This window comes from Arvicola amphibius, chromosome 4, assembly GCF_903992535.2.
Source record: "Arvicola amphibius chromosome 4, mArvAmp1.2, whole genome shotgun sequence".
In the NCBI taxonomy this organism is placed as follows: Eukaryota; Metazoa; Chordata; class Mammalia; order Rodentia; family Cricetidae; genus Arvicola; species Arvicola amphibius.
Genome location: NC_052050.1, coordinates 15,041,499 through 15,055,556, shown reverse-complemented (window position 1 = coordinate 15,055,556; position 14,058 = coordinate 15,041,499). Strand labels below are relative to the sequence as shown.

Genomic DNA, 14,058 nt, shown 5'->3' with positions numbered 1-14,058 from the left:
GAGGCAGAAGCAGGTGGATCTCTGTGAGTTTGAGGGTAGCCTGGTCTATAGAGAGAGTTCCAGGATAGGCTCCAAAGCTACAAAGAAACCCTGTCTCAAATAAATAAATATAAATAAATAAATAAAAAGAAACAAAACAAAAATAAAACCCCAACCAAGTACTATGGGTACAGGCTGGTTCAGGCCCAATCACACATGGGATCTGGCTCGCCCCCCACTGCTAGGAAGGCCAAGGGAAAAGCTTGGATGCCAATCACATGGACTAGGGCTTGAGTTTCACTATAAATTTCTTGATCTACACAAATGAGAATATACTATCTTTTTAGAGAGGGCTGTATGCAGTCAGAAGCTATCTTTTTTCCTGTTCTGGCTGCAGCTGCTACAGGAAAAGGCTGAACAGATACCCAGAAACCTACTTCAGGATGAGGCCTAGATAGGATCAGATATTCCTGGTGGCTTTGTTGTGTTTTTTTTCTGTTTTTTTGTTGTTGTTGTTGTTTGAGACAGAATGCCATGTATTACAGGATGGACTCAAACTTGCTTTGTAGTTAAGGATGAACTCGAACTTCGGATTCCCCTGCCTCCATTCCCAAGTGCTGGAATTGTAAGCACACACCTTCACTAAGAGAGTGTTGGGGATTGAATCCAGGGCTTCTGGCACACGAGGGAAGCATTCTCCCTCCTGAACTATATCCCTGGTCCAGTCTGGTTTTATACAACTTACTATTTTCCATGAAGCCCACCTACAACCTAAGATGGAATCAAGAATGGGTTGAGAACTTAAAAACTTATATGAACTAATCAAATACTTCAAATTGAAAAGGAGATTATTTGCCTTTATATTAAACAGAAAGTTTCTATGACAATGACTAGGCAGGCAAGGAGCACCCTGAAAAGCTGAGCGCATGTGCAGCCCAGAGCTGAGACCTAACCCATTGTTATGCACCAGGACTTAGCCTGGAAGACCAACAGATGAAGAGCAACTAGAAGCCTGACTCTGCCTTGGGAGAATGTATGGATAAGGTGACAACGCCCAGACGGAGACAGATGTTCCACAAGTGGCACCTTAGCCTGAACACAGACAGCTACGTGCTGTTAAACCCTAGCAGTACTCAAGGACAAAACAACAAAATGACAATGAACATGACAAACTTTAGAGAGTCTTTGTACAAGACCCTGCCAGGAGCTCAGGGGGGCTGATTTCCCAATCTCCAGCTTTGTTTGGGAAAGGCATCTACCACCACCACTATTGCTCAGAGGGGTGTCAAAAGAAAAGATAGCTCACTCCCCAAAAGTTCCACTGAAGAAGAAAGGGGAGAGGAGGAGAGGAGGAGGAAGAGGAAGAGGAGGAAGAAGCAAAGGAAGAAAAGGAAGAAGAGGAAGAGAAGGAGAAGGAGGAAGAGGAAGAAGAGGAGGAAGAGGAAGATGAAGAGAAGGAAGAGGAGGAGGAAGAAGAGGAAGAAGAGGAGGAGGAAGAGAAAGAAAAAGAAGAGGAGGAGGAGAAGAAGAAAATGGCCTCAATCGGTTGGCAGAGTTCAGCCCAGATCACAATGTAAAGTGGTAGTAAATCCCCATGACTGCATGTCCCCAGAGGAAAGGGGGGACAGCAACCAGAATGGAGGGCTATGAGTGTGTTTCTGTCAGCCATTTCTCCTTAATAAAGCCCAGGGCCTTGGTAACTGCCCCATCACAGTCACAGAGAACATGTGGTTTCACACAGCGGCTCCCTCTTCTTACTATCTGAGGTACTGGTCTTGACTCAGGGGCTGTGTGAACAGGGCGCCTGATGAAGGTGTTCTAGCTTCATTTCTGTTGCTGTGACAATCCCCTGACATAAAGCAGGGAAGAGGAGGTTTATATGGCTTGTAATTTCAGGCTGCAGTTCACCACAGCGAGAAAGCCAGGTGGGAACACAGAGCAGCATAGTCAGGGACAGAGAGTCCATGCATGTTCCTTGCTTGTTCAGTTACTACTGAGCTGGTTTTCTCTATTCTGTTTGTTTGTTTGTTTTTCGAGACAGGGTTTCTCTGTTGCTTTGGGTCCTGTCCTGGAACTAGCTCTTTTATTTTTTTTCCCCGAGACAGGGTTTCCCTGTAGTTTTAGAGCCTGTCCCGGAACTAGCTCTTGTAGAGCAGGCTGGCCTCAAACTCACAGAGATCCGCCTGCCTCTGCTTCCCAAGTGCTGAGATTAAAGGTGTGTGCCACCACGGCCCAGCCTAGTTTTCTCTATTTTTACACAGCCTAGGGCCCAGCCTAGAAGACAGTGCTTCCCACATTCAGGATGGGTTTTTCTACCTCAATCAACAATTAAGACAACCTCCACAGATGTGCCACAGGCAAACCCGATCGAGATAATTCTTCATTAAGACTCTTCCTAGTTGAGTGTCACAACAGCCTAGAAGGTATTAGAGTCGTAAGACCCTAGCTTAGGAGTTGGTCTCAAGGTCCCTGCTCTGAAACTTTCCCGTCCTTTAACCATGGCGGGGCTGGCTCTCCCTCTGAAAGTGAGCATCGACATCCAGGTACAAAACTTGAAAACCATGCTCCACCACTGCCTAACCTCTTTATTTTCTTAAGGTTTTCTTTTTTAAGTTATTTTATGTGTATGGGTATCTTGCCAGCATGTATGTCTGTGTACCTACATGCATGCAGGGCCCACTGAGGTCAGAAGAGGGCACTGGTCCCCAGAACTGGAGGTAGAGAGCAGCAAGTGCCCTCACGAGCCATCTCTCCAGCCCTCAGGAGGGATTTTTCAAAAGGGCACAGCAGTCCCACAGGAGGAGCTTCTATTAAAGCTTCGGCTTGGTTCTATTTCCCAGGTAAGCAAGCTCTTATTTTCACCTGTAGCCAGCTTTAACAAAGTCACCCCAGCTTTTAATTTCCCTAAAAGGGAAGGTTCTCTTGAGCGCAATGGAATCCAAAACCCCATACTCACAGTCACATGCTGTATAATGACCTCTGATCAAGAGTGGACCACATATAGGACAGCAGTCCCATGGGATTCTATCACTTAGTAACAGGACTGCCACCTAAGGTTTGGGTGAAGCATACTCTATTGTTTGCACAATGTGGAAAGTAATCAACCACAGTTGCACAAACATGCCACTGTTTTTGAAAAACACCTAAGTGCATTCCTTTATGTTTATTTCTGTTTACCATCCTACAGGCACCTTTCAAAAGTTTGGAAATTCAAATTCAAATAACCCCATAGGCTTTATGTTTGGTGTTTTGGTTTTTGTTCCATTCTTTGGTAATGTTTTCTCCCTGTTACACAAGCAGGCAGAGCTCTACACTTTGCCCTGAAAGGAGTTAAGTAAGCTTCAAATGGATTAAAACCAGCAAGGCTTTATTTAATCTGCAGAGCTGAAATGTCTCACCCCCCAGCTTCAAAAAAAAAACAGGAAAGAAGCCCAAGACTTGGGTCTCCTATTAACCCACAGCTAACCAAAGCAGTCCTGTGTATGCTGTGCAGTTCAAAGTCACAGGGACACTCTTGGGTGCTGCAGCCTGCTGTGCCCTGCCCAGTGCCCTTTTCTTAGACATTTCTATTAACCCAGGTCAGGGCAGTGCTGAAATTTGAGAAGCTGCGAGCATGTGAGAAACCTCAACAGACAGATACAGATCTACAGTATTTACCTTTAAAAGCCCAGCTCTCAGAAAGTTTGTGCTAGCGGATAACTTAGACTTGGTACTAATCAGTTCCTGAAGAGACAGAGAGCAAAGGGCAGCAGAGTCCATGGGTCAGAGTGCATTTGTACGCTAATGGAGTGAAGATCTCTCAGCTACACAGCTAACAGAGCAGTGGCACGTCTTTTAATGCGTGTACCATACAGTATCAAAAGGGGGCGGGATAGAATAAACAACCTTGTACCAGGTTAGAACAAATACACTACTTTCAGAGTCTAAATCTCTTTAGCTTGTTCTGTGTACCTCACCAATCCCAGCGGGACTCAGACTGATCAAGGTGCAGACAAAACTCAGGGGTTACAAGTGATCTCCTCATGCAGCGACCAGGTGGATTTGTGTCTTTCTCGGAGAGCAGTATGTGTACCCTGTCGGCTCAACCCTGCTAGTGGATGCCCAGAGCTGCTGAGTGTAATCACAAAACATTCTCTTCATAGTAACGGCTATGAGTCACTGAAGATTCAAAAATAGTGACTTCATTAATGCGGTGAAAGTGGTCGATAGCCATAAAGAGAGCTGTTCTATATCTTATAAATTCTACAAAATATTGACTTCAAACACATGTCATTCGCCCAGAAAACTGTGTTTACTCCCCACTACCCTGCTCCCGTGCCACCTTGGGAATAATATTAAACATGGTTTAAGGGAAGGGTTCCTTGACAAGGGACACTAAAACTGTGAGCTGAGTGGGCACAGTGGCACAAGCCTGGGAACTCAGCATTTGGAAGGCTGAGGAAGGAGGACAGACAGTTTGTTTGGCCAGGCTACCTATCAAGATCCTGTCTCAAAAATAAAGGGAAAAAGGAAAGAAGGAAGGAAGGAAGGAAGGAAGGAAGGAAGGAAGGAAGGAAGGAAGGAAGGAAGGGGAAACTGGTGAGGTTTTCCCTGTGTGCCAACAGCTCTTCCTGTCCACCTGGTTCTCTCATCTTTTGTGCTTTACTAAATTCTTGCACACTAACTCTTCCCTGTGGGCATCCTTTGAAGCCATGTGTTATAAAAGACATAGAAAGCTATGATCATCCTCATTATTCTACTTATATTCCTTCTACATTATGATCAATCTTCTTTCTCTCTATCACAAGAGTAGGAACAAATATTGTGTCCATGGCATGCCTAAACAAACCCTCAGACCCTAGAGCTGTGCTCCGGTAGACGGACTTGCTCCTGAATACTGCCTTCAAATGTGTGTCCTCATCTTCCAAATCCTCAAGACCCACAAGAGTGTAAGGAAGTTAAAGATGCAAGACATGTAGGTCAAAGATCTTACAACTTAGAAGGTGTGGCAAGTGAGGCTGGGGTTGAAGACAGCAGCTTCTCTTGGAGTCAGGGCCAGGACAGATGGACACATGGGGCCCATGAGAGCAGAGTGCAGCTAAAACCTAGCTCACTGCTTCACACCCAGGCAAGGGCTACAACTCACACAGGCCCTATCAACTGGCTTGAGGGTGTCTTGGGGCTGGAAAAGAACCTGTAACAATTTGGTAGACTAGAGTTAGGAGAAGGAACCTAGATCTACTGTCAATCAGTTTCCTACTGTGTCTGTAAAAACACAAGTCACCTGGCACATATGTTTGTGTCTGTTAGGGAGGCCGAGGCACGAAAATCATGGGTCTACAGACAAACTAGACTACAGAGAGGCCTGAGAGCAGCCTGAGCTACACAGCAAGACTATCTCAACAATAATGAAACAGCAACAAAATTAAAACAAGAGAAAAATGGTTGGTGAGATGGCTCAGTGGACAAATGCTCTTGTCATGCAAGATTAAAGATCTAAGTTCAAGCCCTAGAACTCATGTAAAGGTAATGGAGAGAACCAATCCCATAGAGCTGCCCACTGACCTCACTCATCATGAACATCCCTCACCTGCCCTCCAATTTCTCCCTCTGTGCCCCACCCCCACAGAGGCACACACATAAGTTTTTAAAAACTAGACAAATAATAAGAACGAAACCCACACTCCACATGAAATAGGGTGGTTAGGACTCAGCTTCTTCTAGGCAAAAGACCTGGTGTCAAAACTACAGCGAGAGGACACCCTCATATAAATGGTCAGCTCCTCTCTAGTCAACTAAGAGTTACCTTGGTGATCAACATAAGGCTTGAAGGCCTGAAGGATTTTTGGCACAGCCACACCCATGTCAAGTTCTGTCAGCGTTAGCTCATTCATAAAGTAGGGGAGCTAGAGAAAAAAAAAAAAAAAAACAAGTGAATGAGACAATTAGTAAGCTGGTAACCACGCTAAGGTCAACCAGAGTTCCACATACTGTCTGAGGGGATAGAAGGTAAGGGGTGGGGTCGAAACTTCATGTACAGACCACAGAGGCAGAAACAAGTGAGCAGACAAACGTTATACTCTTGTAAAGCAGGAGGGGACAGAAGAGTGTGGAACTGGTGAGGAATGGCCATCTTGGTTAAAGAGGTGAGGAGGCACCAATAAGGATCTGCATTTGACTTGAGACCTTCCAGGTAGAAGACACACGTTACACGGGAGGAATGGAGAGGAAGAAATTGTTACATTTCTGGCAGGCAAATTTACCACAAGATTAAAAATAAATGGGAAAACCAAAACTAAAGCCCAAAACCCAACTCTACATCCCTTTACACTGGTCTGCCTATTTCCATCATCCTCCCATGCACCCATGGCTCCCTCCACCCGCTCACAAGTGCAGGACCGTGCAGACTGCCCATGAGTCTGTGTCCACGGTCTCTCTAGCTTCAGGTTGTATATGGTCATCAGGGCACACCAGTGGCCAGAGGAGGGGCAGCGCAGATAATGTTAGCATCTGTCCTCACCCTCCAGTGAAGTCTGACCTCCTTCAAGACAGGCAGCTCTCCTGCCAGAGGACTGGTAAACTGCTCTCCACCTTTGCTCCTTCAGGGAGGGCCACAGCCCCACCTCTGCTGGCCCAGGCAATCTGCAGTCTCCTTTTGGGTATCTGTGTCTTCTATGGCTGATCATCTGTTTCCTGGGCCTGACTAATCCCCCCAACTCTATCAGCAGGAATTCATCAAGAGGAAATGACGTGAGCGCTGCTGTCCTCAGAAATCCCTAAGCCACCCCAAGATCACACTATGAACTTATCTATACTTCCTCTGGCTGGGTTTGTATTTTCTTTCCTTTTCTTTCTTTCTTTCTTTCTTTCTTTCTTTCTTCTTCCTGCGTAGTCGTGGGTGAGCGATAGATCAAAACCACGGGAGAGGGAGGAGGAGGCGGCAGAAACGACAACCGCACGACCTCCCGACCCCCCATTCCTTCCTTCTTCTTGTCTTCTGTCTTATCTTTCTTTCTTTCTTTCTTTCTTTCTTTCTTTCTTTCTTTCTTTCCTAGGTTTCTCTGTAGCTTTGGTGCCTGTCCTAGAACTAGCTTTTGTAGACCAGGCTGGCCTTGAACTCACAGAGATACACCTGCCTCTGCCTCCCAAGTGCTGGAATTAAAGGTGTGCCGGTAGATTTGTATTTTCTTAATCTTCAAGACATTTGTTATTTTAGTGTAAGGGTTCTTTCTCTCTGGATCTCAATGTAACCCTGGTTGGCCTGAACTCATAAAGATCTTGCCTGTCTCTACCACCCAGTGTTAGATTCAAAGGCATGTGCCACCTCATCCGGCTTAGCCGAAGATTTAAATTGATGGCTAGTTATCAATATCTACCTATTCATTGAGTAACCAACCAATACTTAATCTGTACTGCCACCTTTAAATACGAGATTCCCACCACATTGGAGTCTACATTGTAATGTTTTCTGCCAGTATTAAACTTTTAATATTCTTTTTTCTTTCTCTGTTTTTTGTGGGCTTTGTTTTGTTGTTTTTGAGGCAGGGTCTCACCATGTAGTCCAGGCTGGCTTTGAGCTTGCCTCGTGCTTCAGCCTGCTGGGAGCTGAGGCTGTCATGCACCACCACGCTTGGCTACAACACGGCTTTATAGTTCACAAGTCCTTCCTTGTTTTCGCCTAGCACAAGCTTTTTTTTTTTTTTTTTTTAAAGAATTTTCAAGACAGGGCTACTCTGTGTAGCTCTGGCTGTCCTGGAACTCATTCTCTAGACCAAGCTAGCCTTGAAACGGGAGATCCACCTGCTTCTCCCCAAGTGCTGGGATTAAAAGTATGCACTACCACCACCAAGCTCCCTAGCACAAGTTTAATTATGAGTATATTTTTCTAGTTGCATTGTTAGATAATATTTATGAAAATTAAGGTTTTTTTAATGAGACACAAATCAAGATTTCTCACACAGAGGTTGCAGCTGGCCAGATGTGGATCTGCTGCTTCCACGGTGATCTCTACAGCAGGCTCTCTGTAGAAAATGTGTTTTCAGGACTCAGCTCAGCTGCAGAACTTCACTCTTGGTTTTTGGGTTTTCTGTTTTGTTTTTTGTTTTAAATGGGTAAGGGTCACAGACAGGAGGTCATTTTTTGGTGATGAATACAGTACCCAATCAATGTTTGAGACAGGGTTTCATGTAGTCCAGCTGGCCTCAAACTCACACTATAGCTGAGGATGACCTTGAGTTTCTGAGTTTCCTGCCTCTACCTCTCAAATGCCTGGGGGCCACCATGACAGAACCTGGAGTTTCTTGAGTAGTAGGCAAACACTGTATCACCTGAGCTAAATATGTCTGGCCCTCGGTCACACTTTTCTGAATTGGTCTAATCCCTGTCTCAAACATACCCCCTGAAAAGCATCAATGTGAACGTGGTTGACTTCCCTATCAACTTACAAAACGTTACTTGGCCAAGCAAGTATGCCACACCTTACACACTTGCCACAGTGCTTTCTCTCAGAGTCCAGCATTTCAGCATGCCAGGTTAGAGAGGCCATGGGGTTAGCCAAGACACAGCCACCTCCAATGGTCTTTCTGTGGGATCAAGTTTCTGACACCATGGCACAGCAGGAACCTAACTGTTTCTTTTCTTCCTTGTCACGCCTATACCACCCTGCATCCTTTGGCTGCTGGAAAGGCAAAGGAAGACCTAAGACAGGCCTTGAGACAAAAGCAGGGCCGGAAGGCACCAGGCCCTAAGGAGGCAGCTCTGTGGGTGTCAGGTGGGCTGGCCAGCAGAGCCTTCTGGGTCTGCATAACCCCAGGCTGACACATCTCTACACCCAGTTCTCTCCTCAGTCAGTCTCTTCCCAAAGCTGAAGAAAGCAAGAGTGCCACTCAACCAGAAACCTACAGGTCCCTCATGAGACAGGAACAGGCTTGTGTTCCTTACCCTCCCACATAAACTCAATTGGGGACAGAGCAGTCAGGTGCATGGGGTATGCTCTGGTTTGCGGGTGATCATCAGGCTGTTGACGGGCACGGGCATTCCCAAGGCGTATTTGAGCAGTAGTGGCCAAGACAAAGAGTTTACTTGCTGTTGGGGCAGAAACTCTGCTCAAGCCCACATCTGGGTACCAGATACCATCTCCGACTGACATGAGTCACCACTGTGTGCAACAGTGGCAATCCGGGATCACCTTCTGCCCATTTGTTCTCTGTCTGGGTCTCCTCTGGTCTTCAGGGCACACCACAGAGCAGCAGATCAGAAGAGGGTGGGGATGAGGGGATGGACGGTAAGAGAAGCCCTTCCAAGCCTGACCTGTGGTTCTTGCTCCCATCTTAATGCTTCAGTCCTTCTGCCCAGAGAAAGCAGGAGATTAAACTGGTGAACCACGGGGGCTTACGTGGCCAATGGAAGCAGAAGACGTCCCTAAACTTTCTCTGGAATGAGGGAGCCTTCATTACTCCCCTGGGGAAGAGGCACCATGTCCTCCCACTCCTGGCTGGGAGAAGGCTGCTGCGTGCTTCTGGAACTGGTGAGCACCCATCTGGAACTCAGGCATGCCCTGTCCTCTTCCTGCTCCAGGGAAGCACAGCCCTCCAGTCTTCAAGAAAGGGGCAGGACTGCTCCTCTATGTGACTTGACCTGAGACTCCAGCTTCTATTGTTTTCAAGGTAACAAAGAGTCAAGTGTACTTTAGGTGGCTGTTGACATCTTCCTCCAACAAAAAGGGACCCTGATGATTGCTGTTTCCCATACAGCTGGCAGGGGTCAGGTCAACCCACCTTGAAGATGCCAGTGGGATGACACTTGTTGAAGGCCCTTCCAAAGCCCTGCTCTAAAATCTCTTCGGGTCAGAAGCCAGCCTCTTCTCTCCTCTCTCTCCTCTCTCCCCTCTCTCTCTCCTCTCTCACTCTCTCCGTTCTCTCTCCCTCTCCCCCCCCCTCTCTCCCTTTCTCCCCCCCCCCCCCCCCCTCTTCTCTCTGAGACAGGGTTTCTCTGTGTAACAGCCCTAGCTATCCTGGAACTAGCTCTTGTAGACTAGGGTGGCCTTAAACTCACAGAGATCCACCTGCCTCTGCTAGGATTAAAGGCGTCGTGCATCATCACCATTCAACCAGCCTTTTTCTTTACTGGAAAGCTGGGAAGGGCAGAGACTGGTCTGCAGAAAACAACCAAGCCAAAAAAAAAAAAAAAAAAATTCTGTTCCTTGTCCAGAGGAAGAATCAAAACCAAACTGAAGCTGCTTTGTGTCCACATCTTTCTTTAAATCTAAGTTTATCTTATTCAGAAGTTTTCTTGACTGGGAGGTCTTGAACTCCCTGATCACGTTAGTGATCATCACATCAGTGTATGCTCTTCTATGATGATCCACAGGTTTCTGCTTCTCAAAGGAATTTATGGCCCAAAATGCTGCAGAGCCGCTGACGTAGGCTCCTGATCATGGGACTCTCAGTGAAGACTCAGGGACCAAAGTGCTCTCTCTTGGGCCTTCAGCAGGCCAAAGACTTGCTTTCTGGGACCTCCCCAGTCTCTGGTTGGCAAACATGTCCTTTAATGACAGTCATGAGGAATCCTTCAGTAGCTTAAACTCACTTCCAAGAAGACCTGGCCCACACTAGGAGTGTTCCTTCAGCAAAGAGAGAGTCCAGTACAAAGAGACATCTGGCCAGAAGCAACAGTCAGTGGCAAACTCATTTAGAGTGAGCACTCACTGTCCTAACTGAGGGAAGGAGGGCAGTGAGAAAGAGTCCTATGGAGTTCAGAATTTCCATGTGGCTTGGCCCACTGCAAAACTAGGTGGACAGTTTAAGTTGTCTCTAACTCAGATCTGCTACAGGAGTTCCTATTTTCCTAAACAAGCTCCGGAGGACCACCTAGGGAGGATAATGATATAGCAACCCTAGAAAAAGCAATCAGGAGAGCTGACTCAGCCCCCAGATACTTAGTCACAGATCAAGGTCAGTTTGTGATCCAGGTCAAATGTGCTGTGCTCATGTGGTATGCTTAAACCAAGGTGTGTTTGCATGTAGGATCTAAGGGGGCAGAACAACCAGAAACAAAGTGGGGAATCAGAGGCCTCTCGTATGAAAAGCGATACCTTAATTTTGCTAAGTTTCATCTGGATTTTCTTCGACACTAGATCAGACCAGTATTTCTCGCCTAAGAAGTCCCAAAATATTCTTCCAAGCAAGGCATTCACCCAGGCTTCTTGTTCTTCCTCCTCAGAGGGTGGGGCTTCTGGCAACTGGCAAAAGAAAAGACCAAAATTAGCTGTCAGACAACTGGAAACCCAGACAGGTGCTTATTTTCATAAAGCCTCTGAAGGCCCCTCCTGTAGAAATGGAACACGTGACCTGTGCATCTTCCCTATAAATCACAAGTCCCACACCGTGCTGAGAAAAGGAGAAACAAAATTGGCTGTCGCAGCTGCAACCTTCTTTGTCTACTTTCTGCTTCTCCAGCCTCCTATGATCGAGCTAACACTCCATAGCTTAGACAGTTTGTCCTGCCTGTGCTTCCCCTCCCCACTAACCTGATGTAACGAGCTATCAATCAAAGCCTGCCTATACTTCTCTCAGCTAGGCTGGGGCATGCAACTAATTGTCAAGCCCATCCTTGACCGGGAGGAAATGAGTTTCCCAATGGCCAGGACGCAAGCTCAGCCAGATCCGGGCAAGGTCAAGACATTCTTACGGTGCTTAAAAATGCTGACATTCACATGACTGTACCTCTGAGATAGAAACTTAGAAGAGAGTCCGGTGACCCTGAAATCTCTCAGCATGTGACAAAGAGAGTAAGGACCACAGGGATGGATGAGAGCACGGCTCTCAGGACAGATGTTCACCCCAGCCCAGCAAACACCCTCATGTCCACCCCCTACCCACACACAATCTGTCAGAAACATCTGCTGTGACCAGTGGGTAATTTTCCGGGCTAGTCGCTAGACTATGGAATCCGGCCTAGGGTGGGTCAGTGGTGGGGGTGGAGGAGGAAGGCAAGCAGTGGCAGCTATGAGGGGACCCTGAGGTTTGCTGGCGAGCACGTGCTGGTGGGCTCAGCACTTTAACCATGGTCACACACAGGCCAATAGCAGGCACCTTAGATCACCACACTCGAGCATCACAATACCCAAGAAAGACAGGAACCCTGCTTCCATTTGAGGACTGGGAGGTCCCTAGTCCACGACTGCAGCCTGACTCTGTCATGAGGAGGGAGGGGTCAATGTCCCGCTAATGAGACAGAAAAGCAAACACTTGAAAGGAAAGATCAAAAGACCTCCAAGTGCAGAAGCCTGAGGACTGCTCGCATTTTCCCTTTGTGGTTTATATAAACACACTGGGCTCCACATGCTATGCTCTTCTCTTTCACGCTTTGTGCCTATGTGCATGTGCCACCATGACCTGTTCTGTGCAATGACTGTCCCACCTGGCTATGTGCCTAGGCCAGTGGCATGGCACACAGGTCATTAGGTGCCAAGGATCTGACCTCGCAGGTCTGACTGGTTGGGAGAACCCCCACGGTCTTTGTCATGTGACAATTCTGAAGCCAGGACTTAGGGTCTGACCCACATGAGCCACACAGACTGCTCTGCCCCCATGCCATATCCCAGCTGTGCCACTTCTCTTTGGGAACGTGGGAGTGGGGAGCTCACTTCCATTTCCCAGTAACACATCAGCGTCTAGGACATGTTCTAAACGCCTCAAATCTCGGTGTTCAAGGGCTTCCTTATGGATGTCAGTGACTCATTAAAAACAAGCGGGCTGGAGGACAGCTCGGCTAAGAGAACTTGCTGCTCTCCAGAGGACACACTCTAGGCCTCCACACCCACTGGAGGCTCACAACAACCTTCAACACCATCTGACACCCTCTTCTGACCTCCACGGGCACTAATAAAAATGTTTAAAAACACCCTTGTTCAAAATTGATACATGTTAGCTGGGTGGTAGTGGCGCACGCCTTTAAATCCCAGCACTCAGGAGACAGAGGCAGGTGGATAGAGGAGGCAGAGCGAGTTCTAGAACAGCCTGCTACACAGAAAAAGCCTGTCTTGAAAAAAATGAAAGATACATTGACCCTTACATTTTAGAGATGACTCTACCTCACTCTAGAGAATTCTATGTGTAGTTCCCTAGCGCCTATATGACCTTAGATATTAACCAAGACATTTTCCACCACCAAGATCTGGATGGAAGGATAGAAGCTGGAATAGGCAACTTCTATTTTTTTTGTTTTTTGAGACAGGGTTTCTCTGGGTTGCCCTGGAACTCGCTCTATAGACCAGGCTGGCCTCAAACTCACAGAGATCTGCCTGCCTCTGCCTCCTAAATGCTGGGATTAAAGACATGTACCACCACCGTCTGGTGGTACCAGAAACTTTTTTTAAATATTTACTTATTTATTATGTATACAATATTCTGTGTCTGTGTGTATGCCTGCAGGCCAGAAGAGGGCACCAGACCTCATTACAGATGGTTGTGAGCCACCATGTGGTTGCTGGGAATTGAACTCAGGACCTTTGGAAGAGCAGGCAATGCTCTTAACCACTGAGCCATCTCTCCAGCCCCTGAAAACTTCTTAACTATATCACAAGTGTGCGTGCATGTGTGTGCTCACTACACACACACACACACACACACACACACACACACACCTACCTTGAGCTATCATCTTCAGGCCAAGAGTAACAGGTGCAACATGTCTAAGGTTTACCCTATCAGATTATCTGTGCAAGCTCTTGAAGAAACATCACATGTCTGTGGAAAATGGCCCCCAGGCTACTCAGGCAGAGTCAAACTACTACCCACGTCAGACCCACATCATTTTTAGTCTTGTGGGCTACATAGAAGAGGAGGTTACCTTGTCCATTCTCAGGAGGGAGCACGTGCCCTCTTTCAGCCATTCTTTATAATGCTCCTTTTCACAGGAAACAAATTCCACCAAAAAAGCAGCAAAAAAACAAAGACTATTTCACAATGACGTCCAAGCCAGTGGCATATGATGTGACAAACGTCTGAAGGGAATTGGCAAGCAGGTTGTCTCTCCTTCCTCAGCCCCTGTGGCTAAGGCAGCCCCGCAGGAGCCCCGCAGGAGCTGCAGGGCACTGAC

General features: G+C 47.1%; 1 protein-coding gene across 3 annotated transcripts in view; it reads right to left on the bottom strand.

The window, feature by feature from the left end:
• Positions 1-14,058, bottom strand: part of Tex2 (testis expressed 2) — a 110,587-nt gene that overhangs the window by 21,200 nt on the left and 75,329 nt on the right. For all 3 annotated transcript variants that reach the window (XM_038325558.1, XM_038325560.1, XM_038325559.1), the window contains exons 6-7: positions 11,051-11,197; positions 5,765-5,864 (exon numbers count right to left, since the gene is read on the bottom strand). In XM_038325558.1, the coding sequence (XP_038181486.1) occupies positions 5,765-5,864; positions 11,051-11,197 (247 nt within the window). The remainder of the gene's footprint in view (positions 1-5,764; positions 5,865-11,050; positions 11,198-14,058) is intronic.